Below are 25,702 nucleotides of genomic sequence, written 5' to 3'. Positions count from 1 at the left end.
TATTTTCATTATTGATTCATCTGTCAATTATTTGCCTCAATTAATCATTTAGTCCATAAGATGCCAAACAATATTGTAAAATGTGCCTGGCCCCAGACCTTTGAGTTGCTGACCACATCTCATTTGTTCAGCAATTCAATAAAGTGAGATGAAATGGCAACTCAGTCTGATTATCAGGCTGTCCACTGCAGTTTCCCGCAGCCCAAGTTAATGACCTCAAATGTCTTTTTTTTTTTTAAGCAGTCTAAAACCTGAAGATGTTCAATTTGCAATAATGGATGATAGTATGGATGATATATGGATATAAAAGTCATGTTGTCAAAAAAGTAAATAAACAAACGGTCAATAAGCAAACAAAGTAAGCAATGTAAAACACAATAGCAATTTAAAAAATAAAATAAATATGACTTATTTTAACAAAATTAGAGATATTTACACAATAACTTGGTGCATAAAAATTCCCAGAATATTCTGGTGGAAGGCCCCCAAACAGATAGTTTCACAGTGTTTGTGCTTTCCTGTGGTGCTCTTGATTTTATAATTTTACTCTTGACATTTAAGAGTTTGTCTGGTCACATTTGTGCAGAGACATCTAGCTGTTCTACTGTCGAGGTTGAAAACAAATGATGATCATGCTCATGCAGTTGTTGCTCCTCAAATCTGGAACAGCCTCGTGTGTGTGTGTGTGTGTGTGTGTGTGTGTGTGTGTACTGTATATGTCTTTAAACCCTTTTGTTTCCTTTGGCTTCCTCTTAATTTTAATCATATTATTTCATAGGTTGTGAACTTACTTCCCATCTGCCTCTTTCCCATTTTCTTCCTGTAGAAAACTTTGAATATCTTTGCTGTATAACGTTAAATGTTGCTTGCTGGCCTCATATTGAACAACATGAAATCTAAAATCAGACTTCAGCCATATTCATTTTATATACTGTGGCTCATGCTGCCCTCTTCTGTTACAGAGGCAGACTTCATCTAAGTGGCTTAGATTTGACTCAGTCCCACATTATGTAACGTAAAAACAAAAAGAAAAAAAGTATGATATTGCATTGCTATTAGCTGCTCGGTATTTAACCATGAATTCATGCAACAAAACATGCCACCCAGGCTGCAACTGTGGGTCTGTACACGCGAGTAACACCCACTGCTTTAAAATCGCCGTTAACGTTATTGTGTCGTTACTCAGTGCGACTCAAATTGTTTGTTTAAACACGTATTCTCTAGTTATTAAAAGCGATGAGGTGAATGAGGCGGATATATGTCACAAATGTTGTAAATGTGGTCCGCAGGAGTCATGTAAGGCCGTTATCTAAAACACGGCCTGCTGTTTCTTTGTGGTGGCGGCCTGCGAGCGTTCCATTCATAGCCAGCCAATCAGAGCGCAGCTTACTGCGGCCTTCCAGCCAATAGCGTGGCTGGTTGTACTTTGGCCCTGTTGCGACCGCGGACAGACAGAAGCAAGTGGACCGGTTTGAAGCTAAGCTAATTCAATCACATAACAGCCGCTTAATTTTGATTTTTTTGCATCGGTCCCGTTTCCAGCACAGGCGCGCATCTGTTAGCGAAAAATCAGAGCTACCCGTGGATATTTCCTCCGCCGGGCTACGAAGCGGAACTGAGCATTTATTTTGGTAAATCGCGCGTGTGCTGCTAGCTGAGTTGGCGGGTTAGGCGCCAGTCGTGTTTGACAACAGCGCTATTCGGTCACGTTCCCGGTGTTGTTGTTTGTAGCTGCCGAGCGAGCGAGCTGATTTCCGTTTAGGCGCAAGCGGCAAAATAGAGAAAGCCACCGATAACTGAAATAAAGTTAATCATGGCAGAATTCCTCGAAGATCCGTCGGTTCTCACAAAAGATAAGCTGAAGAATGAGCTCACAGCCAACAATGTGCCACTTCCCAGCGGAGAGCATAAAAAAGAAGTGTATGTGCAGCTGTATCTGAAGAACTTGACCGTACTGAACAACAAGAAGAGCCCGCCTGCAGACACCTTCTCCAGCGACGAAGAGTTACCTGCCCCCGTGGTGTCCAACAAAAGTCGGTCTGGAAGGGTAAGTTTGGATTAATTGTTGTTGTTTTTTTAATTTGTGGAGAACTGTGATGATGCTGTGGTCCTCTGAGTGTAATGATACAGCATGTTTAAGTGATGACTAGTTGTATGATATGCAACTTAAATCTTTTTGCAGAAAGCTACCAAAAAGACAGACAAGCCTCGCACAGAGGAAGTGGAGGTGACAGATCTCACGGATGAAGATTTGAAACAACAGCTGGCAAAACATGGTGTGGACTCAGGACCCATTGTTGGTGAGTTCCTGGAGGTCTCTCCAAAACTTGTGTGGAAACAAACGTATCAGTGTGAGAAATATGATAACATATTAGTTATTCAAATATACGTGGACGTAGTACCTAGATAAGTGAAAGGTGAATTTATATATTAGATCATTTGATTTTTTTAAAAAAATTTTTATTGTTTTCCATTAACATTTTTGGTAAGAATCTTTTAAATCTTCTTTTTACACTCTATTGACCAGCTTTTTTGACAAAAATGTAACTAATATATTTGCAAGTATTAGTTCCCGAAGCAGTGTCCTTTGTGTCCATGTAATTATGTTTAAATAATATGACTTTATTGGACAAAAATATAGATTCTTTATTATTAAATGTAATGTATATATTGTTTATTTGATTTTGGCTCTTCCTCCCTCCGGTCAGCTTCCACCCGTAAGCTGTATGAGAAGAAGCTGCAGAAGCTTTTGGACCAGCCTCCAGCTGAACCTGAAGCTCCTACAGACGTCACGGCTCTCCCAAAGGCAGACAGTAACCAGAATGGCAACACAAATTCTGATCAGTATAGTGACAAGGAAGATGGTGAGCTCTGACCACACGTTACCCACAGTTCACGTTACTCACCAAGACAAATACCATGGCCTAATTATGTCAGCGTGTTTACTTCTATGTAAAGAAATTATCCAGGCTAGTTGATAAATGTACTTCTTGCAGAAAATCCCTGATTTAAATGTTCTAAAAACATTGATTGCTGTACAGATATCGCCATGTTTCATTGTTGTGTTAACCTTATGTGTGTTTTTCAGAGGAGATTGCTGCCCCTGAACAAGAACCAGTTCCTGTGGTAGAGAAACCTGTGAGGAGCAGAGGCAAAGCCCCAGTTACCGTCAGAACAAGCAGCAGACGACAAACCAAGGTGAAGCACCTTTTGTCATTCACTTCCAGTCTTAATGATAGGAGAATATTCAGAGGTACAAGGTCTCTCCTATTGTATTCTAAAATACTTGTTCTATTTTTTATCTAGTAACTTAGTGAGCTGTGCCCTCTCTTAACATGCTATTTGAGAGAGTTGTGGTTTTGTTTTTTCACTGTAGAATTTTCTTTTTTTCTGCAATTTCCTCCTTGGAGATCAATAAAGTAATTCTGATTATGAAGACTAACATTGTCACCAATAATTAGAAGATGTTGCAAATGCTGCCCAAAAAATATGACCCTAGTCAGCCAGATGGTAGAGCAATAGTTAAAGTTAAGATTTGAAAAGTCTTAACTCCTATGCCTTAATACACAAAACTTTTCATTCATTCGACTATTCTCACTTTACAGATTTGCCATAAGCAATTAAAGCCTGCCTGAATAAATTCTCTCCATTAAAATGTTTTTGAAAAAAAAATTTTTTTACACCCCCTGAACAATAGGTTCATTTTGTATTAAATTTTCTCTGGTTTGTTATTTGCCCAAACTTATTAAAAGTATTAAAAATAACTCATTTTGTTTTGAAAACAATCACAGAGGGCGTGGCTAAGCACATGTATAGATTTAACTCCACAACCATTGGACCCCTCATCACAAAACTTTCAGGAAATGTTCACATAAGTACCTGAAACATACCCTGAAAGATTTATACAAATTGACCATTAGGGTGCGCTAACAATGTAGAAAAAAAGGCGGCATGGCATTGCAGAAATCACTGTAAATTAGAAATTGTTCATCCAAAGTTGAACCACATCTGTAAAATAATTTTGAAATTGCTCAGTAAGAAGGTGCCACCAGTTCCAAGCCAGTGTGTTGGCCTGGTGTGACCTATAGGGGGTGGCAGCGAGGCCTAGCACAGATTTGGTCATAAATGAGTTTCTGTCAAAAGCTGTTATCCTTAATGCAGGTGTCTTAAACTTTTAAAGGTCTTGATTCTTTGCAGCTTTCAGATTTTCAATGTCCGTGTTGACTTTATCCCTGCTTGTGACTATATTTAACGTTATTAGTATGTTAACATTGTTTTTATATTACCCTGACAGGTTGTGGAGGAAATTGTTACTGAAGAAACCCCTAAGAAGGCCAGCGAGAGTGTTGTTGAAGATATCCTTGCCAATGAAATCAGCACACCAACAGGCATGAGGTAACAAGCACATGAATCATGCACAGCAAAATATAATCCAGAATATTACTCTGAAAGTTGAACACGTTAGAACATCCTCAACCTTTGAAACACTAGTTTGATTTTTAAGATTTTTAATCAAGGTTCCCTTACGATCTTCTTCCCAGAGCTCTCAGCTCCTTGTAACATCGTTACTCAGCAATGGTATCCAGAGGTAGCTGTCACATCTAACGCCACAGACCGTCTTTGACCGACTGACAGGGACTGTGTTTGGAGCTCCTTCGGGGTCGGTCTGTGGCGTCAGATGTGACTTGTGTCTCAACTACAACTTCAGTTTGTTGAAGAAGACTGTGAGATGCTGTTGAGAAGTCAAAAATGTAGTATGTGGATCTTCAGTTGAAATATTTTTGTGTCAGGTAAAAAAGTTTGACATTATTGTTTTTCTGCTCAGTGCGACCTGCAGGCGTCCGATCCGAGGGGCGGCTGGTCGACCATTAAAACCAAGTGACTACTGGCTGGATGAAACCCGTGTGCAGCGCGTCCTCCACACTGAGACCCGCTCTTACTCTGAGTCTTTCTCCAGAGCGGGCAGCTCCGTCTCTTCAAGCAAAGCGCCAGCCCGACGAGGCGTCCTGTCCATCTTGCTCAAGCTCCTGCTCCTCGTCGTGGTGGGCGGTTCTCTCTTCTACGCCTACCAGAACCTGGACGCCGAGCACATCAACACCCTCAAGGGCCTCCTGGACAACAATGTCGTCGTCCCCCTTCAGGGTGTTGTGAACAACGCAGCCAACTACCTGGGCATCGGCAGCGACGGTGCCACAGAGGCCACCGAAAAGTAAAGACCCTCAGCAGTCTCTCACCATACCCACGCCACCTCCCTGACGCCTGCCACAGCACACCATAAATCAAGCAGTACACCTGGATCACCTCTTCTCTCCATCCACACGGATGGACAAAGGTTACAGATTCAATTGGACCGATGAACTTTCTCCTCTGTGGACTCCAGCTTTCCTCGTACCACGAGAGGAAACGGTAGCTTCTGGATCACACTGTTTTGTGGCAGTCAGAAGAGACTCATTTTAATGTTGATTTTAATCTGTGAATTGTTTGTGTCTTTGTGTGTATTTAACCCTTGTATGTAGAAACGCGTGCAGAATGGAGAGGCCAGTTTATCCATGCATGGTTGTAGTTTTTGAAGGTCATACTGTAGTTTCTAACTCTCTGTGCCAGGTGTTTTTCTGATGGTGAAGTGCCTGGACACTCTTAGCACGTAGTGCCCTCCCATTTTTCAAGCACAAAGCAGTGCTAGTACTAATACCAGAATGTTACATGTGTTTCTGTATGAATTTCAAAAAAAAATTGCTCTGTAGCTATAGTTAGGTAGAGTGATTCATTATTTCTATGGTGCTCAGGTCGATTCAGCTCAAACTTTTTTAATGTGGTCTGTGCTGGGAGGAGACACATGGTGTAATCAGGTCGCATCACTGCATGAGGAAAATCCGCCCACGTTCAGGTCGAGGTATAAAAACGTTTTTCAGTGGCTGATCACTGCTTGAATCATTGTGTATGGGGCTCTGTGATTATGACGAATAATGATTCTGGTCACTCTGTATTATCTTGATTTTTACTGTTAATGGGTTGAGGAAGACAGTTTACTCTCGGGATCTTGTATTAGCATCCGCATCAATTTATAAACAAAATTTTAAATGAAACCGGTTTTCAGTTAACCTAAGGAAACTAGAACTGCAGTGTATGATGATAGAATATTGATTTTTTTCCAGCCCCACCAGTGTGCCCATTTTGAGTTTACATGCTTTGGGTTTTAGTGCTTTGTTGTGCTTTTTTTTTTTTTGTTGTTGTTCTGCTTTTCTAGATTTCTGATCCTTCGGTCCTTTATTTCGGGATTGGCTGTTGCAGTGCCCCCACATAGCCCACCTCACTGACTGCATGTGTCCACACATGGCAGATCTGCGAAGATGACACATGGAGAAAGTTAATCTTTTTGGGACAGTTTATCAATTTATTACCTTAAGAACTCTTTGAATACTTCTGCCCGAGCAAATTACCACAAATAAGAGACTGTTTGTTATTCTGAGGGGGGGGTGTTTACCTGCTGGGAGGGAGGAAGCTTTCACTGGAGGTGATGTTGGGGGTGGGAAGATTTCTGGGGCACCTTTGTTTCTATTTTGATATTTTTCTAAAATGGCGTGTTCAACTTTTTATAGCACATTTTAAGGTAACATTTAAAAGCAATATGTAAAACATGAAAGTGATACTGTATCTTAATTTGAATCTTACTGACTTAACACACGTGAATTCATCATCATCCGGCAGCTCTCCCACAACGGACAGAAACGACAGGGGTTATGTGGGTAAGGATTTTTAATCTGTTTATTTATGATAATGTAGGCAGTGTATCATAAAATAAACGTGGCTGTTACCAGATATTTTTTCTTTGTCTTCTGCAGTGCTGAATGGAAATCATTTAAAGGGATACTACTTCCACAAAATGATCGTTTGTATATAAATTACTTGACCTGTGTGATGCTGAATTTGTGAAGAAACCTTTTTTTCTTGCATGCCTCCATGTTGCCTAGTTGAATGAAGAATCCAGAGTTATAGGTTCTGCACTTTAAAAACATGCATTTTCGCTAAAACCTTACTGTTTAAAACACTTAAGCACACAAGTCGCGTTACTGGACAGGAATGTGCGTTTGAGCTTGGCTCGTGTATTCCTCTGAGCAAGTCAGATTAATATATTATACTATTGGATTTTTGTTATTGATGAATTACTGTGCACACTTTATTGTTTCAGTAATTTACATACTGCTGGGTAGTTGAATCCATAATAATATATCATAATTGATCTAAATCTGAAAAGTAACTAGTAACTTAAAACTGTCAAATACATGTGTTGGAGTAAAAGTAAGAAGTAGCATAAAATGGAAATACAAAAGAAGAGACCAAGTTTCAATCAACGTTTTCTTACCGTACTAACTTTCCTGCCATTCTCGTGGCCTGTGTTATACCTGTGTGTATCGTGACAGCTTTACTAGTTAAGTCCCTTCAGCACCCCGCTGTCCTTCCTGTGGGGGGTCTAAGAAGCAGCTCCTACAGAGGACAGCAGCCCAGATTAGCAGCTGCTGCTGCGCCCAGCGAGGCAAAACACCCCTCTTCACCCGTCACTCTGTCTACAGTGAAGTGAGAGCTGAAAACACATCTGTAAACAAGAACTTCTTTAAAATCCAACAAGAGTTACATCTTTCTATCTCAAACATTGCTGTCTTGCAGTGTTGTGAGTGCAGAGGTTTCCTTTGTCCAGTGATTTTCTGTTTCACTACCTGATAACTCAAAATAATTAACAAACCTCATGAGCAATTTCATGTGGGAAAGATTTTCTTTCTCCTGAGCTACATTTGCAAACCGTATCACCGCGCAGAATGATGTGTGCACCTGCAACTAGTTACAGCTCAGTCGAGCCTCTCGTCTGTTAGTAGATGCACGCTTCCTTCTGTGTGGTGATACAGTTGGCAGGTGTGGTTCGGCCAAAACAAAATAGCTCCTCCATGAAACTGCTCACAACAAGGTCTGTGGATTATCCTGAGTAAGCGGGTCATGATTCCTGGAAAGAGACATCACTGCTGAGTTTTTCAGAATTACATTTTGGTGCTCCGAGCACCAAAAGCCAAGTGCCATCTAGTTCCATTATATTTTAGAGGTCTAACCAGCCGATTTCTCCAACACTGTTAAGTGGCACGTAGAAGATTTTTGAACCAGCTTTCTTTTTCTTTATTATCTAACAGGGAACGTGTTGCTGCAGGTGAATGTGCACCAGCTGCATGAGGTGACCCTTGCAGTGCCAAACTGAGACTTTGAAGGGGATGGAGAGGCTTAGCCAATTAAATCCAGAAGGCTGCAGCACAACAGGGAGAGGAACAGACACACAATACAGCGCACCCAGGGTGAGTCTTACCGAAGAGTTGGAGCACGGACAGCCACTTACTCTCAAAGTAACTGGACCCTCAAGACAACAGGTGAACAGCCATGATTTTCTGTATGTGGGAAATGGAAATATCTGCAGGAGGCACATATTTAAAATTTAGACTGGATTTGGTTGGATTTTGGTTCGCGGTGCATTTGTATAACTGTGAGGAAAGTTACGCTTTGTATTATTTTATTCACACAGTGACATTTGTTTAGTATGTGTCCTCTCCATGCTTGTGATGCTCTCGGTATCCCTTGTGCAAAAGTTTTGGTGCTTTTTAGACTTTGTAGAATTGCAGATTTAATCCTTTTATCCAGTACATATAAGTGGATCTGCATACATTTTTGTCATCACTGACAGCATTACTCTGAGACAATCACCACCTATGGGGCCAAGACACTTTTTAAAAATAATAAAGAACAAGAAATATATTTATAGTAATTTGGGAAAAGTTTCCGCATTCCTTTTTTGGGGTGTGAGTATGTTTTTTTCCATTAAATGTAGTTTTATTTGGGACCTTGTGGCTCATCAAATCCCAGAGAAATGAAAGGGATGCGTTACGTGAAACATCATTTTAAGGTTACATTTTTTTTACGCAATTATTTTTTTTAGTATTTCAATTTTTTTCTTAAAATTATAACTTTGTTCTCCTCAATGTGATCCTGATGCTCTGCCATAGTGTAGTAGTCATACAAAAAAAATGACTTGATTGAACTGTAGATTTAGATTAGATGATTTTAATTAAAATAGGCAGTTTTCAGATTCTGAATTTGTGGTCTGTGCTTTGCACTGTGCGCTGTCTGTCATCAAGTTCCAGGGTGACTATTTTTTCAGGCATATACAAAGATTCAACAGCTTACTTGTCTACAATTTTGGCTTAAAAAAATCAAATACTTCGATGATACTTTGCTGCCCTGATCATTCAGGTGCCAACTATATTTTTATTTTGCATTATAAAAGTATGAAGCTTATTGTTCCTACTGTGACCTTGCAGGCTAAGTCATCTCATTAACCGCTCGTGTTCACACGATGCTTTCTCTTAGTAATCCAGTTTCATTCTGGGCTAATGAATAAACGGTTTAAAAGTGAACATCAGTGGGACTTTTTTTTTCCTCCTTCAGGGATGGCACATTTTTGCAGATGTCAGTATTTATTTAATAATTTGTACGTATGCAATGTGCTGAAAATTCAGTGGCAGCTTGATCATAAATTATTCACATTTTTGCCTGTTATTATTGAACTGTGGCAGTATTATTGCACTAATATGATGCATCGTTATGCAAGAATTTAGGCAACATAATCTCTAAAATACATGATAAAAGTAGTTATTCTTCAGAGACATCCTGTCAGATACAAGGTTAATGTTCATCTGTAGTTCAGGTGCAGCAGATGGCGGCAGTGTTAAGGGATTACAGTAACTCCTTTAACAGTCTGCAGTCAGATTATAGTGCTCCTCCATTTGGGGAGGAGAGTGGAGGGAGAGGAGAGGAGCCGGCCCTGAGTCACATGTGCTCTGTGCTGCCGCTGCAGCTGACTGGATACCTGCCTCGACTGTCTGGCTTGCACAAACAGTGACTGTGAGGAAGTGTTTTGGATGCAGGGGGTGCGCAGCTCTGTGGGAACACACCTTAGGTATCCATTCACTTTGCCATGCTGATTACATGTTGGTATTTATACCTCGCAGCTCGGAGCCTCGCCAAACAATGCAAGTATTGCTGCTGTTTTTGTGTCTGGCTGCTTGTCATTTCAAGGTGAACACTGCAGGATGATAATGTGTGGGACAGAGCTCAGTCTGTGTTTTTTTTTTTTTTTTTGTCTAGATGACAGAGAAGTCATTCTTCTGTTAGTGCTACTGAGATAGATGTCAGGCTTAATTTGTAATCCCTCTGCACTCAGAATATGAAATGTGGTGCCCTGAATGCAATATTTATGAAGTTGGAGCACGCAGGCTGCTTTCTGGATGCAGGAGAGTTTCCCTCAGCTGTGCTTGGTGTTTGTCACTTGTCTGCTGTCGACATGACCAGTAACACTCTTCACTCCCTCCTTTCTCCCCTTTTTAATTTTTTTTTTCTCTCCTCAGCTCTGAACATGGCCTCAATTCTGCAGAAACTGATCACCCCACTGTTCAGCGGTCCTCCTGAGCCCCCCAGGAATAAAGTGACAGTGGTGGGCGTGGGCCAGGTTGGCATGGCCTGTGCTATCAGCATCCTGCTCAGGGTAAGAGCCCCTCTCATTTTGACTCTGCTCAGATTACCTGCATGCCTGCTGGTGTCACAGGACGTGGTAATAAGCGGGATCCTCCTAGACTGACGCCGGATTATTACTGATCTCTGGGCGTCTGATCTCTTATCCCTTCACTGTCCTTGTCAAGGTGTGTGACAATGATGAGAAAATGTATTCTAACCAAAAGGGAACACCTAAAGATGACTATTATGGCCACTGAAACTGGGCAGCTATTTGTTTGTGAAGTAGTAATCACTGAAATTTTACCTCATTTATTAGCTGTACAATGAGAAATTTTAACAGCCATTGTATTGTATGCACTCCAAGTTAGTGCTTACACAGTAGCCAAGTACTGCCAAGGGAAATATAGATTTACGATTGAGTTAAAGGTTTTAATTTGATTAATGGACAGCTAAATAGACATCTAGTTGTGTCTGAACTGAGTTTCAGATCAGGCAATCTTGTAGTAAAATAGTACTATTTCAGTCATAATTTATGCTCTCTATATAATAGAGTGCCAGAGCAATATACAGTGTGGTCTTCTGGGAGAAGATATATGAATAAAACTGGTTTAAAATGACCAGTGGATGTGCCAGATATTTATTTAGTCCCCAAAACAAACAGCAGAACACTTTAAACTTTTCCTTTTAGATAATGTGGAAAAAAAATGTTGACCTTTTACTAGTAATCAACTTAAAAATGTGTGTACATAATTCTAGTAACAGTCCATAACACTATGAAATTCCTTTTAAATAGATATGAACACAGTTAATTACTCATAAAAATAAAGTTTTTCTTTCACATCATTTAAAGGGGTTTTAAAGTGTTTCAGGTAGGTTGATGAATGAGCGGACGGTGAGGGAAGCAGTGTTGCTCTGAATCTCCCTGATGTGTGCAGGAGCTGGCTGATGAACTGGCTCTGGTGGACGTGATGGAGGACAAGCTGAAAGGAGAGATGATGGACCTGCAGCATGGCAGCCTCTTCCTGAAAACCCCCAAAATAGTCGCGGACAAAGGCAAGTTTATACATCAGACACTGCAGGGCGCAGCATTTTTGTTTGCCATTAAAAATAGTCAAGATTCTTACCAGCTGTGCTGGTGTTGAATCTTTGACTGTCTAAAGATACCAGGTTTAAATAGGAATCTGAAAGTGATGACACTTTCGGTTCTTAACCTTTTTTATCACAAATGTTTTGCACTGATCATCACCTGTGTGCCAGTATCTGTTGAAAGTAGAGGTGATGGATCTCTGATCACTGATAATTCTGCCACAGTCTGCTACTGTCTTAAATATTTTTTTTTATCCTCTCTAGTCTCATTTGAATTATTTTAATGTATTTTAACTGTATTGTTTCAGTTTCTTTCAATTGGTTAAATTATTTTTTTCTTCTTGTTGTGCACTTTGACTTGTATTTTTGTGTGATGTATTTTTTCTTGACATCATCGTAAATGAGAACTTGCTCTCAAGTTCTCATTAATGAATCTGAATGAATTAACGAATTAATGAATCTGGCAACAATGACGAAAAAATAGTTTTCTAGGCTCTCGATGGTATTTTAAAGTTTGTCATGACTCACCAGATAAGACTGGAGGGTATAATTAGGGTATAAACCATTTTAACCAGCATTCTCTTCCCCTCCTGCTGTCTGCATGCTACCGTTTTGCAGAGGCACCATCACTGTATCCTGAGAGCTGCCCAAAATGATTGGGATTGATCTAAAGAAATAAAATAAGCCAGAGCATTTTCTCTTATACCAATATGACAATGTATGCTTCCAGATCTTTCTCTAGTGTTGACACAGTGCTGTGTAGATAGGTCTGTTTACACTTGAGAAAGTTCAAAATTTGGTACTTGGAGTCGTATACCAATTTTGCATCCAAAGATGTGTCCTTTACGTATGGCCTTGCTCTAAAAACCACTTCATCATGCTAGTCTTCTACCTCCATTTCATCGCTCAGATTTGTCGAGAAAATACACAAGCGAGAACTCCTCGACAACAGAGAGCAGGCTGGTAGCTACTGTCAATCAGACGTTGATGGGGGTCTATTGGCTACTGTGAACGCCAATCATTATGCACAACAAGTTTAGTTTTCTGTTTTTGCAAGAAACATATTAATATGTTTGAATCATATAGCACTTTGCTAGCTGTGTCATGGAAGCTTAAACCATTATGAAGGAAAAATGTAACTCCATGCCACAAAAGTTTAATCAAGACGTTTTCTTGAGTCAGGTCAAAAAGCCTGCACCCACATGATGTGTGTATAATTATTCTTCCTCCACTGTAATAGTTATGACACATTTCCTTCTCTCACAGACTACTCTGTGACAGCAAACTCGCGCATCGTTGTGGTGACAGCTGGAGTCCGTCAGCAGGAGGGAGAGAGCAGGCTGAACCTCGTCCAGAGAAACGTCAACATCTTCAAACACATCGTCCCTCAGATCGTCAGATACAGCCCCGACTGCACCATCATTGTGGTCTCCAACCCAGGTACCATCCCAACACACATTTCATCATTCTGTGTTTTCTGTCTTCACACACACACACACACACACACACACACACACACACACACACAATATTCACCCTCTAATAACGCTAAAAACACTTTTTGAATAGTTGATGTGCTGACTTATGTCACCTGGAAACTGAGCGGCCTTCCCCAGCACCGCGTCATCGGCAGCGGCACCAACTTGGACTCGGCACGCTTCCGCTACCTGATGGCCGACAAACTGGGAATCCACCCGAGCAGTTTCAACGGCTGGATCCTGGGAGAACATGGAGACACCAGTGGTGAGGATGTGTGGGATTTCTTTTTTTGTTTCATAACGGCACAGACAAAAAAAAATAGTGCACAGTGTGATGAGCGAAGAGTGTGGACGAAGGTCGATGGTTTCAACATGTTTTTCAGTGCCTGTGTGGAGTGGAACAAACGTGGCTGGAGTCAACCTGCAGACCTTAAATCCGGACATCGGTACTGACTGTGACGAGGAGAACTGGATGGAAACGCACCAGATGGTGGTGAACAGGTGAGCCGGAGCTGAATTCGTCACATTTTCTTGACTGATCTGATGTTTTTATGTGTGTTGTTGTATAAACATTGTAGTGTAGGGTGATAACTCAACATTGTTAAACACCTCTCCATGTAATTATACTCATATCTAGATATTTTGTTTCATTGTGGTCTCATCAAAACAAATAACAATGAGAACAAACTCACATATTAATTTATATCATGTAACAGCATTAAACCTTAAATAACTCTAAAATTGACCTTTTCTTAAGGCAATAGGGACTTACTTAAGTAAAACACTAAAAATCTTTTGTCTCAGTGGTATTACACATAATTTAAACTAGTATGTGATTTAATACTCATACTTTTTTATAATTGCCACATAGCAAAACAGAGACACAGTGATGAGTAATTTTGTCTGTATTGCCCTCAGCTGTCATCCGTGTAAACTGTTAGTATGAAAAGAGGGCACTGAAAAAAAGTGAGATCATCTTATTTTCAAGGACAAGACATAAAAACTGTCATTATGCATTCAGCACTCTCCCTGTGTCTGACTCTGAGACTGTCTCCGTCTCTCTGTCTCTTTCATCAGTGTAGAGGACAAAAGCAGCAGTCCTGAGGAACAATCTGCATCTGAGTGTTAATGTGTTATATCAGTTTATATTTAGCCTTTCCTATCTGCTTCATCACCTTTAAAATCAGCTAACTCTAAGAAATCCAAGCAATAAGCAGTAACTTTTTTCTGTCTTGTGTCTCTCAGTGCCTATGAGGTGATCAAGCTGAAGGGTTACACTAACTGGGCCATCGGTCTGAGTGTAGCTGACCTGACAGAGAGTCTCATGAGGAACATGAACAGGATTCATCCTGTTTCCACCATGGTGAAGGTAAAGGCTGCTCAAACACACACACACACACACACACACACACACACACACACAGATTCATTTTCACACATCAGACAGAGCCTAAAACATATCTTTAGTGGTGGTGCACATGAGTCCTGTGTGTGTATTCCACTAGCTCGCTATTGTCGCCGCTCTGCACTGCGCTCGTATGGCGCTGATAGCAGCAATCGAGTCGTCGAGAAAGCATTTCGCACTCCCTCTGGTATCTCTGTTAGCACTGTTGGAGCTGTTACCACCTTTAGCCACTAGCTCAATCACCTCCATGTTGAGAACCATATGCAGACAATCCACGCTCAAACTCTGAATCACAGATACGCTCTGAATGCCAAATAGAGCTCCTTTAAGTTATGAACATGAATATATAGCTTGTACATTAACCAAACTGTGCCTTTGCCTGCAAAAGCTACAGTATATTACCATGCAGCATCGTGTAAAAATAGTCCTGTGCACTACAGTACTTTCATGTTACGTTTTAGAATTGTAGTATATATGTTATTTTTGCCAAAATGCAAAACTGAAAGCGATTACTTACTTTAAGCATGAATTCAAATTCTAGTTTTACTTATTCAAGACCAATTATCTGTAAATATATACAGGATAAAGGACATATACATTGATACTGTATAAAGGATCTGTTGTTCACTGGGTGTCATGTTTAAACAGGTATTAAAAAATAAAGTTCTAATGATTTTTAGTTTCAAGTTCAAATCGTGGCTTCCTTTGAGGCAGACTTTTTTTTGGTTCAGCCTTTTGAAATTTGAGCAAAATTATTCACATTTTTGCAGTTTATATTCTCTCTCTGCTGGCATTTCCCTCCGTCTTACACACAGTAACGTTGTTGTTCACTGTGCACAGGGCATGTATGGGATCAGTGAGGAGGTCTATCTGAGTCTGCCCTGCGTGCTGAACAGCGGAGGTGTGGCCAGCGTGGTCAACATGACCCTGACAGACGACGAGGTCGCCCAACTCCAGGCCAGTGCCAACACGCTGTGGGACATCCAGAAGGACCTGCAGGATGTGTAGCTGGACAGCAGAGGGCGATGTAGCCGCACCCTCCTGACGTATTATCACTCTGCAGTCACTAAACACCACACAGCTCCACCCTCCACACCTTCAGCCCACTGCCCTCTGTAGATTCACAGGCGTACGGGAGTTTAATCCCATCAGATTTAGCTGTAGGTGTCAGTTTGTGACCTCATCCGAGTGAAACGCTGCTCTGACTCATTTGTCCTCGGCTGTGCTGCGGTGTGGGACCGTGTGTCACTCGTGTTGCTTCGGTGTGCAATAAAGCAAGTTTGTTGTTGCTTTAACGGGGAGTGCATGTGTTCAGTTATTCAGTAGTGAAGGGAGCAGTGAACAGGTGCGTTGAACTAGGGATGTAAAATATTGGATTTTTGCTGATATCTGGTATTCTCACACTCATTTTGGCCAAATTTGCTGATATTGATAAGTGCACATTTGTTTTTACACCTAATTGCAGAGAACATACAGTCTCTTCTGTAGTGCATTCAACATATTATGATGCTTGCCTGCCTTATTGTGAAGGTCCACTGGCAAATGCAGACGTAAAATACAATACAAAATATACATAATTACTGAGCAAAATAACAAGACGACTTCAGCTTGTGTTACATGCCTTTTTAATGTAGCATTTTCAAAGTGTAAAGTTATATTTAAACATGCTTGGATAATGCCCTCCCTGCGACAATCCTGACAAAAGTCACAACCTGGGCAAATCTGACTAAAGTCTGATATTTAAAGCGTCATCTTATCAGCCAATGCCAATATTTCATTTTACTGCCTTTCTCTGCTGAAACCTATATACCTAGATATTATCATGAGTCCCTACAAAAGGCTCCCAAAAAATGTAACTTAACCAAAAACACTTATGAGGTGAGTTTAATGGGATGTGGGTGCTGTTCTGAACTTTTTTTTGAATGTATCATCACAGACAGAAAACTTTCTGATGCATAAATCTGTGTCAATGGATGAACTCCTGATGAAAGTGTCTTTTTTAATTACATGAGCCCTTTATTGTGTCTATTCCAACAAATGTGTATAAATCAACACGAATGAGAGAGACAGTTAATGTCACTCCTCTTGCTCACAAGGTGACAAACACTATAATGTTCTTCTGCTACAGAAAGACAGAGTGACGGAGAGATCCTGAGTAAAGCTGTGAACAGGTAAGCTGCAAACATGTCTCCAGTAATATATCATGACGTCCCTGTCCATTCTTCATCTGTGGCCTTCCTTAGTTAACTTTAACCAAAAGTTGTGTACTAGGTTTGAAAAGGAACACTGACATCATGTTTAGGTCTTTTATTTGCCCCCCGAGGGGCTGTGGGTTTTGCTGTCATAGCAATAAATACATTTTAAAAAAAACCCCACATATACTTAACCTATTAAAGCACACATGACAAAAACACGAGTACATAAATACAAAGGTAAATACATGGAGGGCAAAAGTTAAAATATTAGTAAAGAAAAAGGAGAAAGTGGAATAGTTGGTGATGCTACCTGAAGCAGGAACCTGAGGTTAGAAACTTTAATTCTAAGTGCAGGGCGTGCTCCTGTCATATATCTGATACATCAGTCACATGGGTGGAAACATCACTGTAGGGCTGGTTTGACAGGTATAGTCTGCTGCACGATGGCTGCATTATATAAGGGTATTATTACACGTCATTTGATATTTTCTCCCCTAAAAATCTAAAAGGAAATAGCACAAGGTTCAAGGTTATCTTTATTTTCCCCAAGGAGCAATTTGTAGTACATCATAGCAGCAAGCACTACCATTAAGACAGTATGCAAAACATTTATACTGACATACAACAAACAATAATATCCTGCCAAATCATCACAGGTCGGTCATTTTTATTTGCAGCAAGACGGAAACAGCTTAAAGACCTCTGACAGAGGGAGGCTGTGGTCTGCATGGATTAACTCGGCCTTCTTTAAAATCCTACACTTGTTGAAGTTGGTTTTACAGAAACATGTTTTTTTAGGGGCCCTGCGTTTACATGAATGAATGACTTATATTATTGTGTCATGTACACAGTAAACCCCAACCCATATGGGCCTATAAGACACTATAAATTTAAAACAAGTCAGGACCAGAGTCCAACATGCATATTTTCCAACATTAAGAAAGACATGTACAAATGTACATTTATTTTGATTTATTTTGGAACTAAAAAACATGATTAAAGCTCCTCTACATCTCAGTTTGTGACCTTTGTGTGACTCAGTCACGGCTGGTTCAGGCTGCCATTTCCAATGAAGCTCACTGGGCTGTCGCTCTCAGACGGCGTGATGATGAATGACTGAATGGTGTTTAGCAGGGCGTTAATCACTCGTGTGGTGTGAATGACTTAATTGTCGCCTCGAGCTGAAGCAGACCTCTTTTTTGTTCCTAATCGATTATGTTTTTTGTGACTATAAAAAGAAAACCCTTCATGTGCAGCACACAGCTCACTGACAAGGCAAAGCAATTTTATTAATTACAAATAAACAGCGACAACTAACACGCATAGGAAAAAAAAATACTAGAAAATGCCACAATGAGACGAGAAACTCAAAAGACATTTGTCTTCACAAATAGTTCAAATTCAGCTCTTGTTCATCTGGGTAATTATCTGAAATGTCTCCACCTGAGGAAGAAAGTAGATTTTTTTTTAATTTTGAAAGAAATCTTAAAACTGCTCAGATGATGGGGATGTGTTGGTGATAATTGTTGACTTTTACCTTCTTCCACAGCTCGCTGCAGATGCTCCAGAAGAATGGACGACAAAGACAGACCAGGTCCATCACTGCGCTGACTGTGAGTCACTGCAGAGAGGTAAAGATATTTGACACGGTTAAAGTCCCAATTATCAAACTGATGCCATGAAAGTGTTCATTCTCTTTGCCCAGGGCTGTTCTTATGTTGAACCTGAGCCCTTTCCACACACACCACACACACACACACACACACACACGCGTGCGCACACACACACACACACACACACACACACACACACACACACACACACACACACACACACACACACTGTTAACCCAGAGGGGACGTAAACTTAGGACTTTACAATTCACACTGCACTTCCACCAGCCTTGGGTTAAAAATCCTAGTTAGCCCACTTGCAGTGTGTAATGATTGTGCCAGTGTGAACGCTGTCGTAGGCTAAAGGAGCTGTTGATCTGGGGGCTGCAGTGCAAAAATCCTGAATGTAATTAGTGGCTTTACTAATGGCTAAATAATAATTTACAAATACGTTATACAGCAGTTACAGTGTAACTCATTATAAAGAGCATCTTTTGGGGACCAGGTTGTGAAACATCCCATTTTCTGGTGAGTCGTAATAGTAATCAAGTCAAGTCTGCAGCTTTAATATTTGTGGAAAAGTTGTTTAAAATAATGAATTCTGCTGTTAAATACACTAATGAAAGCATTTATTATAAAAGGGTCATTCTTTAATCTATTACCAACCAAAGTTCAACCAAAAGTTAGTCAATCATCTGAAATTACAATCTTTTTTTTCTTTAACATGAGCCTAAGTCTGCAGTTCTAATGTTAATAAATAGTTAATAAACTGATTATAGTCCACATGGCTGCAGTTAAAAATCAAAGCATTGACACCAGCCAGAGATCATTCACAACCTTTAAACCAAGTGTCACTCATTAGAAAGTGTAAAACAGCCCAAATATGATACTACATCCCTGCTTATATAACTATTTCTTATTTCTCACCTATATGTAAGGTGTCCCCTTCTTCTCTGCTGGTGCGCTGCACCACTGAACGATGTCCCTCTGCAAAACATCAACATGCAACACTATTTTTCTTAATCTCAGCGCAAAACCAGACAATTCTACATTTTTAAATTTAATCTGAACATACGTACGTGCTCCTTTTAGGTATAAGATGGCCTGAGGAGTCCAGTTTCTCCGCTGGAAAGTGATACAAAAGATCATGCTTCATCTCAAAATTATATTTCTTAATGCATTTGTTAAAATTCAATTTGAAATATGAAAAGAGAAAAATCTACTTTCACTCACCTGTGGTGCACTCCAGCACTGGGCAACCAATGTCACCATGAACAACGTGACTATTAGGGACATTACTGAGCCCTGCAATGGCATTTTGTTTAATTAAAAATAATAGTATGATTAAAAAAATAAGAAATTAGTAGAAGACAAATAACTCTACATTACTACCAGCACAATTAAATAAATGGATGTGGAACACAATATAGTGCAGTTATACACAGATATAAAGACACAGGACATAAGGACAAAGTTTAATTATTTAATATACAGTATTTGTAAACAATTAAAACTTCTCCTATGAAGACATCTTTGTCTTCAGTATTTTACTATAAATGTTGTTCACTGTCTGTTAATACAAGGCAGTAACCAATATATAAACTTGTATTTGAACTCATATTTAAATGATGAATTCTTTTTTTAAACTATTAATTTAATGCTAAATTGAAGCACATAAGGTGTTTCTGCTGAAATGTACATTTTTATTATAACAAACTCAAATTTCATTCATCTGACTTCTTGGATTTTTTAAGAAAACGTAAAATCATGCAAACACTGACAAAATACAACAACTCATAATAATAATAATATAATAATTATAATAATAATATCTTACCGTTAACTGTTTGTGTTGTGCTGTCCGCAGGCTTAATTAACGATCTGTGCTTCCTTCTTCCTCCGTCGATGCTGTTACATTATAAAAACAATGAGGATCGCCTCATTAGTCAGTGTCATCGATGACGACCATAATTACATCGCACGTGACATTTCCATTGATGAGAATGACAGGTGTTGTTGAAACTGTCACCACTCGTTAACCGCAGACATATGACAGCGGTTCAAACTTTTGAGGAATCTCATGAGCAGTAGCAGAGTCTCTTCGCAGGGTCACCGCATGATGACGACACTGGTGGGACTTTATGAATGAAAGCTGACGTGATGACAGCGTGTCAGTGGAGTGCGTGGTGTAAACACCTGCACGAGGCCTGCAGGCTGTGGAGGAGTGATGATGTTTTCCATAAAAAGCTGCGCGGGTCATCGCGTGTCATACTGTAAGAGTTTGTTTGCATGTCTTTCTCTTCCAGTGCACAAGCCAAACTGAATTTTTAATTATCAAAGACATGATTTTGATTCAATTAAATTCCATCTCTGGTTTCTCAGACAAGAATTTAAGTGTTGGATTCATGAGAAAAACAAAGGTCCTTTGTTGAGAAGGACACTTATGCCCTGAAGCAATGGGAGTTAGTACATGCAATATTTTATTTTTGAATTATACAATCAATTATCATCAAATATCCCATAAAAACTGCAGCACTAAAACAATATAAAACAAATTTATAAAAAGACACACTTTATTCCAAAACATTTTACAAAAGTTACAGTAAAACATTTCCATAACAAGCATCTTAAACCCTTTTTCACATCAGTTTAGGTTTCTTTAGCTCAACATTATTCTGAATGTACAAAATTCCAGTTACACGTCATTGAGGGACTCATAAAAAAGCTTTCAGTGTTCAGGCACACAATCTGACGAAGAGGATGCTGCAAAGAGCTCCTGACGCTCCGCGGAGTTAATCCAGTGGTCCCAACTTATCAGTCCATAAATATCAGACAGGAATGATACAAAAAGGGAGACCTGCTTCCAGCTTTTAAAATTACAAAAATCTCTTGGCGGTCAGATACAAAACTGGGTGTCAGTCAAATGTCCACAGGTAGTTTGTTTGGATTCATAGCTCTGCAGTGGCATTGACCAATACATACAGTCACTATTAGGAACTAGGATAAATACTGGAACTCTCTTCTGATACAGCAACGGTCTGCTGTTATACCATCGTGTTGCTCTCACCGATTTTATCCACCAGCTGAAAGAAAAGAAGAGAAAAGAATTGTTTAGAAACTGCAACCTTTACTGAATTGGAACAAAATGAAATTAAAGTTTATAGAAGAGTGTGTACGATTAAGGGGGATTTAGTGGCATCTAGTGGTGAGGATTGTAGATTTCCACCAGCGGAAACTTCTCCCGGTTAGAATTTCTTCAATGTTCATTGTTCAGGAGGTTTTACTGGGAGACAAATCATCTGCCGAGGTCTCCTTCTCTCCAAAACAAACCGACTCTGTGGTCGACGTGACAACCTGAATGTTTCTATCCCGTGTCAGTGTTTAGTTCGTCTGTTCTTGGCAACTGTTGAAACGTGACGGTGCAACATGTTGATCTCTGCAGAAAATAACCCGCTCCTTATGTAGATAAAAAAGGACTCATTCTTAGATAAAACATTCCTATTTTCAGGCGATTACTTCAGAGAGTATACTTCTTATATTCCGTTTCTGCCAATATATCCTGCTAAATACTGCACGCTGGACCTTTAAAGCTCAGAGGAAGAAAAAAGAGGAAAATATCTGTGAGAAGATTCATTCAAACCAGTGAAAAGTTTTCCCTTAAGACAAGTGAGGTTTTTACCACACACTCCTGATAACTGATCCTAGACACTGACAGTCTTTATAAACTCACAGAGGCCTCACACAGAGAGACGCTGTCCTCACTGTCAGCACTCACATCCCACAAAAGCCTTCCTGTCAGCCTTTGTACCTACTTATTCTAGATGTTTTACACAGACTCTACAGACCGCCTAAATGATCTCAACTCCTCTCTGCAAAAAGAAAGTGAGATCACTTTGTTAAACTCCTGTTACCAAAGTCGTGACTGAACTTGCATGCCTGTTTAAGCAAATCTGCAGTACTGTCTAGCATTTTGAGAAGTTTTCTGATCGTTTTCTAAATACATAAATTCTGCTGTGACCTGGCTGCCCTGACCTGCCCCAGATCCAGCCTGTGCCTCTTCATCCTTAGGGCCCAACCAGAAATGCCATCCAAAAGTCATTTTTTTATTCTTTTTTCTCTCTTTATATCTCTCTTTTATGGTTGATACCATCCCCTTCCTTTGCTCTCTCTCCTTTCTGTATCTTTCACACATAAACCCATAAATCCACCCACACCTTAACACATGTGTACTACAATAAGAAAATCTAAAACAACTTTTTTTTTTATGTATTCCTTTTTTTTCCCCAAATGTCTTGTGCTGCACATAGTCATCCGCTCCATTGTTATTACAGACAATACTGAGTGGAGCTTTGAAGTGTTTCCTACTCTCCTGTCAGACGCTGGTTTTAGTGATTGTCAGTGAAGTATGAAAGAACAACTTGCATAGGCTTGAAACTTGCTGTGTAACAGCTGCAAGCAGAGACGGGCTCCACTGACGCTGCGTTCAGGTACTTGGGGGAAACTCGGACAATCGACACATTAGAGTTAACTGCTCAAAAATGCTCACGAAATTATCTGGTTCCAGCTTCTTAAAGGTGAGGATTTTTTTTTTCGTCTGTCATATCATACTGAATATCTCTGTACTTTGGCTGACTTTTTCAAAGAAAACTAGCTGTATAATTATGTCACCTCAGGCTGTGAGACATTATCATAGCTTTTTTTTTTTAAATAAACTATTTTTTCACATTAAACAAACCAAATGAATAATAATAATAATTATCAGCTGCAGCCTTAAAATAAACCCTATCTTTAAGACCTTATTTTTCAGTCAGCAGCTTGTAAATGAAGCCTCTTTCGGGATATACGATGTTGCTGTTGTTTTTGATACACATTAACACTTATGATAACATAACAGAAACAGAAAAAAGTGATTAAATATTTTGTGTGATGAATTGGCACGCTGAAGCAAGTTTTAAGTCAATAATTGGAAGGTATACTAAGCAGGAGTTGCTGGTTACTGTTATTAAACGGTATCGCGTGTGTAAGTGAAAGCCAACCCCAGATTTGCGTGCTGCTTATTGTCTTATTGCATCCCAATCTCACCCTCACACTTGAATTTCACAGGAAAATTAGAAGAAATTAAGAAAATACAGGCAGAGTTTCTGCAGATAAATACCACACATCGAGTTTGGGGTCGTAGGTGATGATTGAGAGGGATTACATCTGTTTTTCCTTGTTCATTAGGAAAATCCTGCAAAGTATATCCTCAAGTGGAAACTGAATTTGCGATTCCCTGATCGTCATGATACTTACTGTACTGATCCCGGGTAAACTGAGCAAAGACCCCAGCACTGGTATTCTTCTGATGAAGCCCACTGCCACCGGGAAGAACCCTCTGTTTTAGAGAAAAATAAGGTAAGACCAAAAAAATAATTCACATTAATTTAAGATAATGATGACAAAGAGATTTGTTTTCTTCCTGACCTGAATAAGAGGAAGAAACCGTAGATCTCCAGAACGACGCCGATGATCGGCCAGCCGATCAGAACCACGAACACTCCTCCCAGGAAGAAGCTGGTGGCTTTGACTTTGTGCCTCTGGAAGAAGAATCTGAACGTTCGCTCCAGGCCGATGACGAAGGACAGGCCTGACACGAACAGGATCTGCACAACAAGCAAAGACAACGCAATCGGAGGTGAGGCAAATGTTTGACTGTCACACGGTGTGGTAACAGTGTTATTGATTAACTCACATTTCCAATGGCGAGCAGAGCTTTATCAAAAAACAGCATCATCCCAAAGAAGAGGAAAAACACACTGAACCCCGTCAGCCCCATCCCAATTTCTGTAAGAAACAAAACAGTTATTACAATAGTCATGTGGTAGCATCATGCCATAATTGTTTTTAAAATAAATCTTTAATTTCAATGAAAAAAATGAGCAGCTGCAGACAAAAACAGGGCACAATTTGAAAAAAAAAAACAGTATGAAAATAAGATTTAAACAAAAAAGTTAAATAGCAAAATATAAATTTAAAAAGTGTGTGAATAAATGTGTTATAAATGAACATGGATTACAGTATTTATTAGGAGTGTGATGGTCTCCATTCAACTTATTGAGGAAAAAAAGATACTATATGAAATACAACCTGTGCCAAATCAGGAAAAATAACTTAAATATTAAGTATATGGGTGTGGCTACATATTTTTTCTTTCCTACAGATACTTAAATATCATACTGGCTGCACAGTTATGGTAATTGTCGGCAATGCTGCAAATAACTAAGTAAGACAGCTTAATGACAATATTAGGTTTTTTAAATTATGCATTTTATAGACAAAGTACCTTGATCTGTAAGTTTTTAAATTTGCTGGGTCAGCCCCAAAACAGATATTCCAGTGTGATTGTTGAACTGGTAAATAATATCTCTAATGATTCTTGAATGATTTTGCAATAAAATTCAACATCAGCAACAGATGTCAATATAAAGTCACTTACACATTGGTGAATGATTTTATCCATAATGCAAACTCCTAATGTGGTGTAAGTGCAAACTAGAGCAAAACAACAGGTTGATTAAATTATAAATCGTTGAAACTATCATGTAATCATTAAAGTAATTTAATTAGAATGAAAATCTTAAGTTTTGCTTGTTGCGGCTTTTTTTTTTTTTTTGCTGTCACTACGATGGAATACACTGATATATAAATACCATTTTAATACCTGTTGATCAATGTAAACTGATTGTAACTAATATGTTTTTAAACAAAGTGTAAATAGATAAAATAAACTAGCTGATTCCATGATTTAATGTTAAGAGAAATATATTTTAAGAAAATAAGTGATGCATTTCTTCATTTAAAAAACAGTGACGTGCCGCTACGTGACGTAACGACGCTTTCAGCCAATGGTATTTAAGATGCTAACATCCTACAGCTAACAAACCGGGTTTTTACATAAAAAGACAAAAACAATAAGTGGGTCTTACTTTGTGAATCCGTGAGTGAAATCATTTTTGCGGCAGTGGGATAATTTATCAAACAACACAACACTCGTATCGACTCAGACCTCCTGCTTTCTGCCGTTTACTGATTCAACAGCAGCGGAGAGGGAGAAGCTAGCGGTTTGTTACGCCACGTCCTCCGCAGCGACGTACTCGCGTATTCCAACAAAGATCGTCTATGCATGCAGTTGCTTTTACAAACTGCAAATATGTACCTGCTCCTTACTTAGTGCAAACTCTGTCAGTGTTATTAACACAATTTTAGCGTACTTTCATTTTATACTTCTTTTAACGTTACACTCGTATTTTTTGCTCTTTTATTCAGTAAATCGCACATATTTTTGGTAATTAATATCGGCAACTTTTGCACACTTATATGGTTATTGTCATTTTTTTTCAT

At 39.5% G+C, this 25,702-nt stretch overlaps 4 protein-coding genes across 5 annotated transcripts; 2 read left to right on the top strand and 2 right to left on the bottom strand.

Annotated features, from left to right (window-relative positions):
- The first annotated feature begins 1,444 nt into the window (after nucleotides 1-1,444).
- tmpob (thymopoietin b) lies at nucleotides 1,445-6,926 on the top strand. Its single transcript, XM_042496774.1, has 6 exons — nucleotides 1,445-2,047; nucleotides 2,183-2,300; nucleotides 2,709-2,864; nucleotides 3,089-3,198; nucleotides 4,295-4,395; nucleotides 4,826-6,926. Exons 1-6 carry the CDS (start codon nucleotides 1,814-1,816, stop codon nucleotides 5,211-5,213), a joined length of 1,107 nt encoding a protein of 368 aa, XP_042352708.1. The 5' UTR covers nucleotides 1,445-1,813; the 3' UTR covers nucleotides 5,214-6,926.
- Nucleotides 6,927-9,916: 2,990 nt separating this feature from the next.
- Nucleotides 9,917-15,619, top strand: LOC121950079 (L-lactate dehydrogenase C chain). Its single transcript, XM_042495991.1, has 8 exons — nucleotides 9,917-10,064; nucleotides 10,440-10,576; nucleotides 11,481-11,598; nucleotides 12,898-13,071; nucleotides 13,201-13,374; nucleotides 13,493-13,610; nucleotides 14,355-14,478; nucleotides 15,355-15,619. The coding sequence occupies exons 1-8, from the start codon at nucleotides 10,010-10,012 to the stop codon at nucleotides 15,520-15,522; spliced, it is 1,068 nt and encodes a 355-aa protein (XP_042351925.1). The 5' UTR covers nucleotides 9,917-10,009; the 3' UTR covers nucleotides 15,523-15,619.
- A 2,474-nt stretch (nucleotides 15,620-18,093) lies between these two features.
- Nucleotides 18,094-19,618, bottom strand: LOC121949984 (spexin prohormone 1-like). The gene is made up of 5 exons (XM_042495873.1): nucleotides 19,556-19,618; nucleotides 19,402-19,447; nucleotides 19,250-19,309; nucleotides 18,247-18,330; nucleotides 18,094-18,152 (listed from the first exon to the last, which is right to left on the bottom strand). The coding sequence occupies exons 1-5, from the start codon at nucleotides 19,616-19,618 to the stop codon at nucleotides 18,094-18,096; spliced, it is 312 nt and encodes a 103-aa protein (XP_042351807.1).
- Nucleotides 19,619-20,877: 1,259 nt separating this feature from the next.
- golt1bb (golgi transport 1Bb) lies at nucleotides 20,878-25,421 on the bottom strand. Of its 2 annotated transcripts, XM_042496361.1 has the most exons (5): nucleotides 25,288-25,421; nucleotides 24,054-24,145; nucleotides 23,786-23,964; nucleotides 23,615-23,696; nucleotides 20,878-21,405 (listed from the first exon to the last, which is right to left on the bottom strand). In XM_042496361.1, exons 1-5 carry the CDS (start codon nucleotides 25,310-25,312, stop codon nucleotides 21,367-21,369), a joined length of 417 nt encoding a protein of 138 aa, XP_042352295.1. In that variant the 5' UTR covers nucleotides 25,313-25,421; the 3' UTR covers nucleotides 20,878-21,366. The 2 variants fall into 2 exon arrangements, with proteins under 2 accessions (XP_042352295.1, XP_042352294.1); XM_042496360.1 differs by lacking the exon at nucleotides 25,288-25,421 and having other exon boundaries at nucleotides 24,054-24,179.
- Between the last annotated feature and the right edge of the window lie 281 nt (nucleotides 25,422-25,702).

Source organism: Plectropomus leopardus, chromosome 11, assembly GCF_008729295.1.
Source record: "Plectropomus leopardus isolate mb chromosome 11, YSFRI_Pleo_2.0, whole genome shotgun sequence".
Lineage (NCBI taxonomy): Eukaryota > Metazoa > Chordata > Actinopteri > Perciformes > Serranidae > Plectropomus > Plectropomus leopardus.
Note: the sequence above shows the minus strand (reverse complement) of the source record. Positions and strands in the feature narration are given on the sequence as shown.

Bases quoted from the DNA above. Each gene is read 5' to 3' on its own strand.
- tmpob (XM_042496774.1), top strand. From the start codon at position 1,814: ATGGCAGAATTCCTCGAAGATCCGTCGGTTCTCACAAAAGATAAGCTG. The intron at 2,301-2,708 runs GTGAGTTCCTGG...CCCTCCGGTCAG, and splicing joins GGACTCAGGACCCATTGTTG to CTTCCACCCGTAAGCTGTAT. The intron at 4,396-4,825 runs GTAACAAGCACA...TTTTCTGCTCAG, and splicing joins AGCACACCAACAGGCATGAG to TGCGACCTGCAGGCGTCCGA.
- LOC121950079 (XM_042495991.1), top strand. From the start codon at position 10,010: ATGCTGATTACATGTTGGTATTTATACCTCGCAGCTCGGAGCCTCGCC. The intron at 13,375-13,492 runs GTGAGGATGTGT...CATGTTTTTCAG, and splicing joins AGAACATGGAGACACCAGTG to TGCCTGTGTGGAGTGGAACA. The intron at 14,479-15,354 runs GTAAAGGCTGCT...CACTGTGCACAG, and splicing joins CTGTTTCCACCATGGTGAAG to GGCATGTATGGGATCAGTGA.
- LOC121949984 (XM_042495873.1), bottom strand. From the start codon at position 19,618: ATGTCCCTAATAGTCACGTTGTTCATGGTGACATTGGTTGCCCAGTGC. The intron at 19,310-19,401 runs GTACGTATGTTC...GATGTTTTGCAG, and splicing joins CTTATACCTAAAAGGAGCAC to AGGGACATCGTTCAGTGGTG. The intron at 18,331-19,249 runs GTGAGAAATAAG...ACCTCTCTGCAG, and splicing joins AGGGGACACCTTACATATAG to TGACTCACAGTCAGCGCAGT.
- golt1bb (XM_042496360.1), bottom strand. From the start codon at position 24,179: ATGACTATTGTAATAACTGTTTTGTTTCTTACAGAAATTGGGATGGGG. The intron at 23,965-24,053 runs GTGAGTTAATCA...CTTGTTGTGCAG, and splicing joins CTCTGCTCGCCATTGGAAAT to ATCCTGTTCGTGTCAGGCCT. The intron at 21,406-23,614 runs GTAAGTATCATG...CTTTTCTTTCAG, and splicing joins GTTTACCCGGGATCAGTACA to CTGGTGGATAAAATCGGTGA.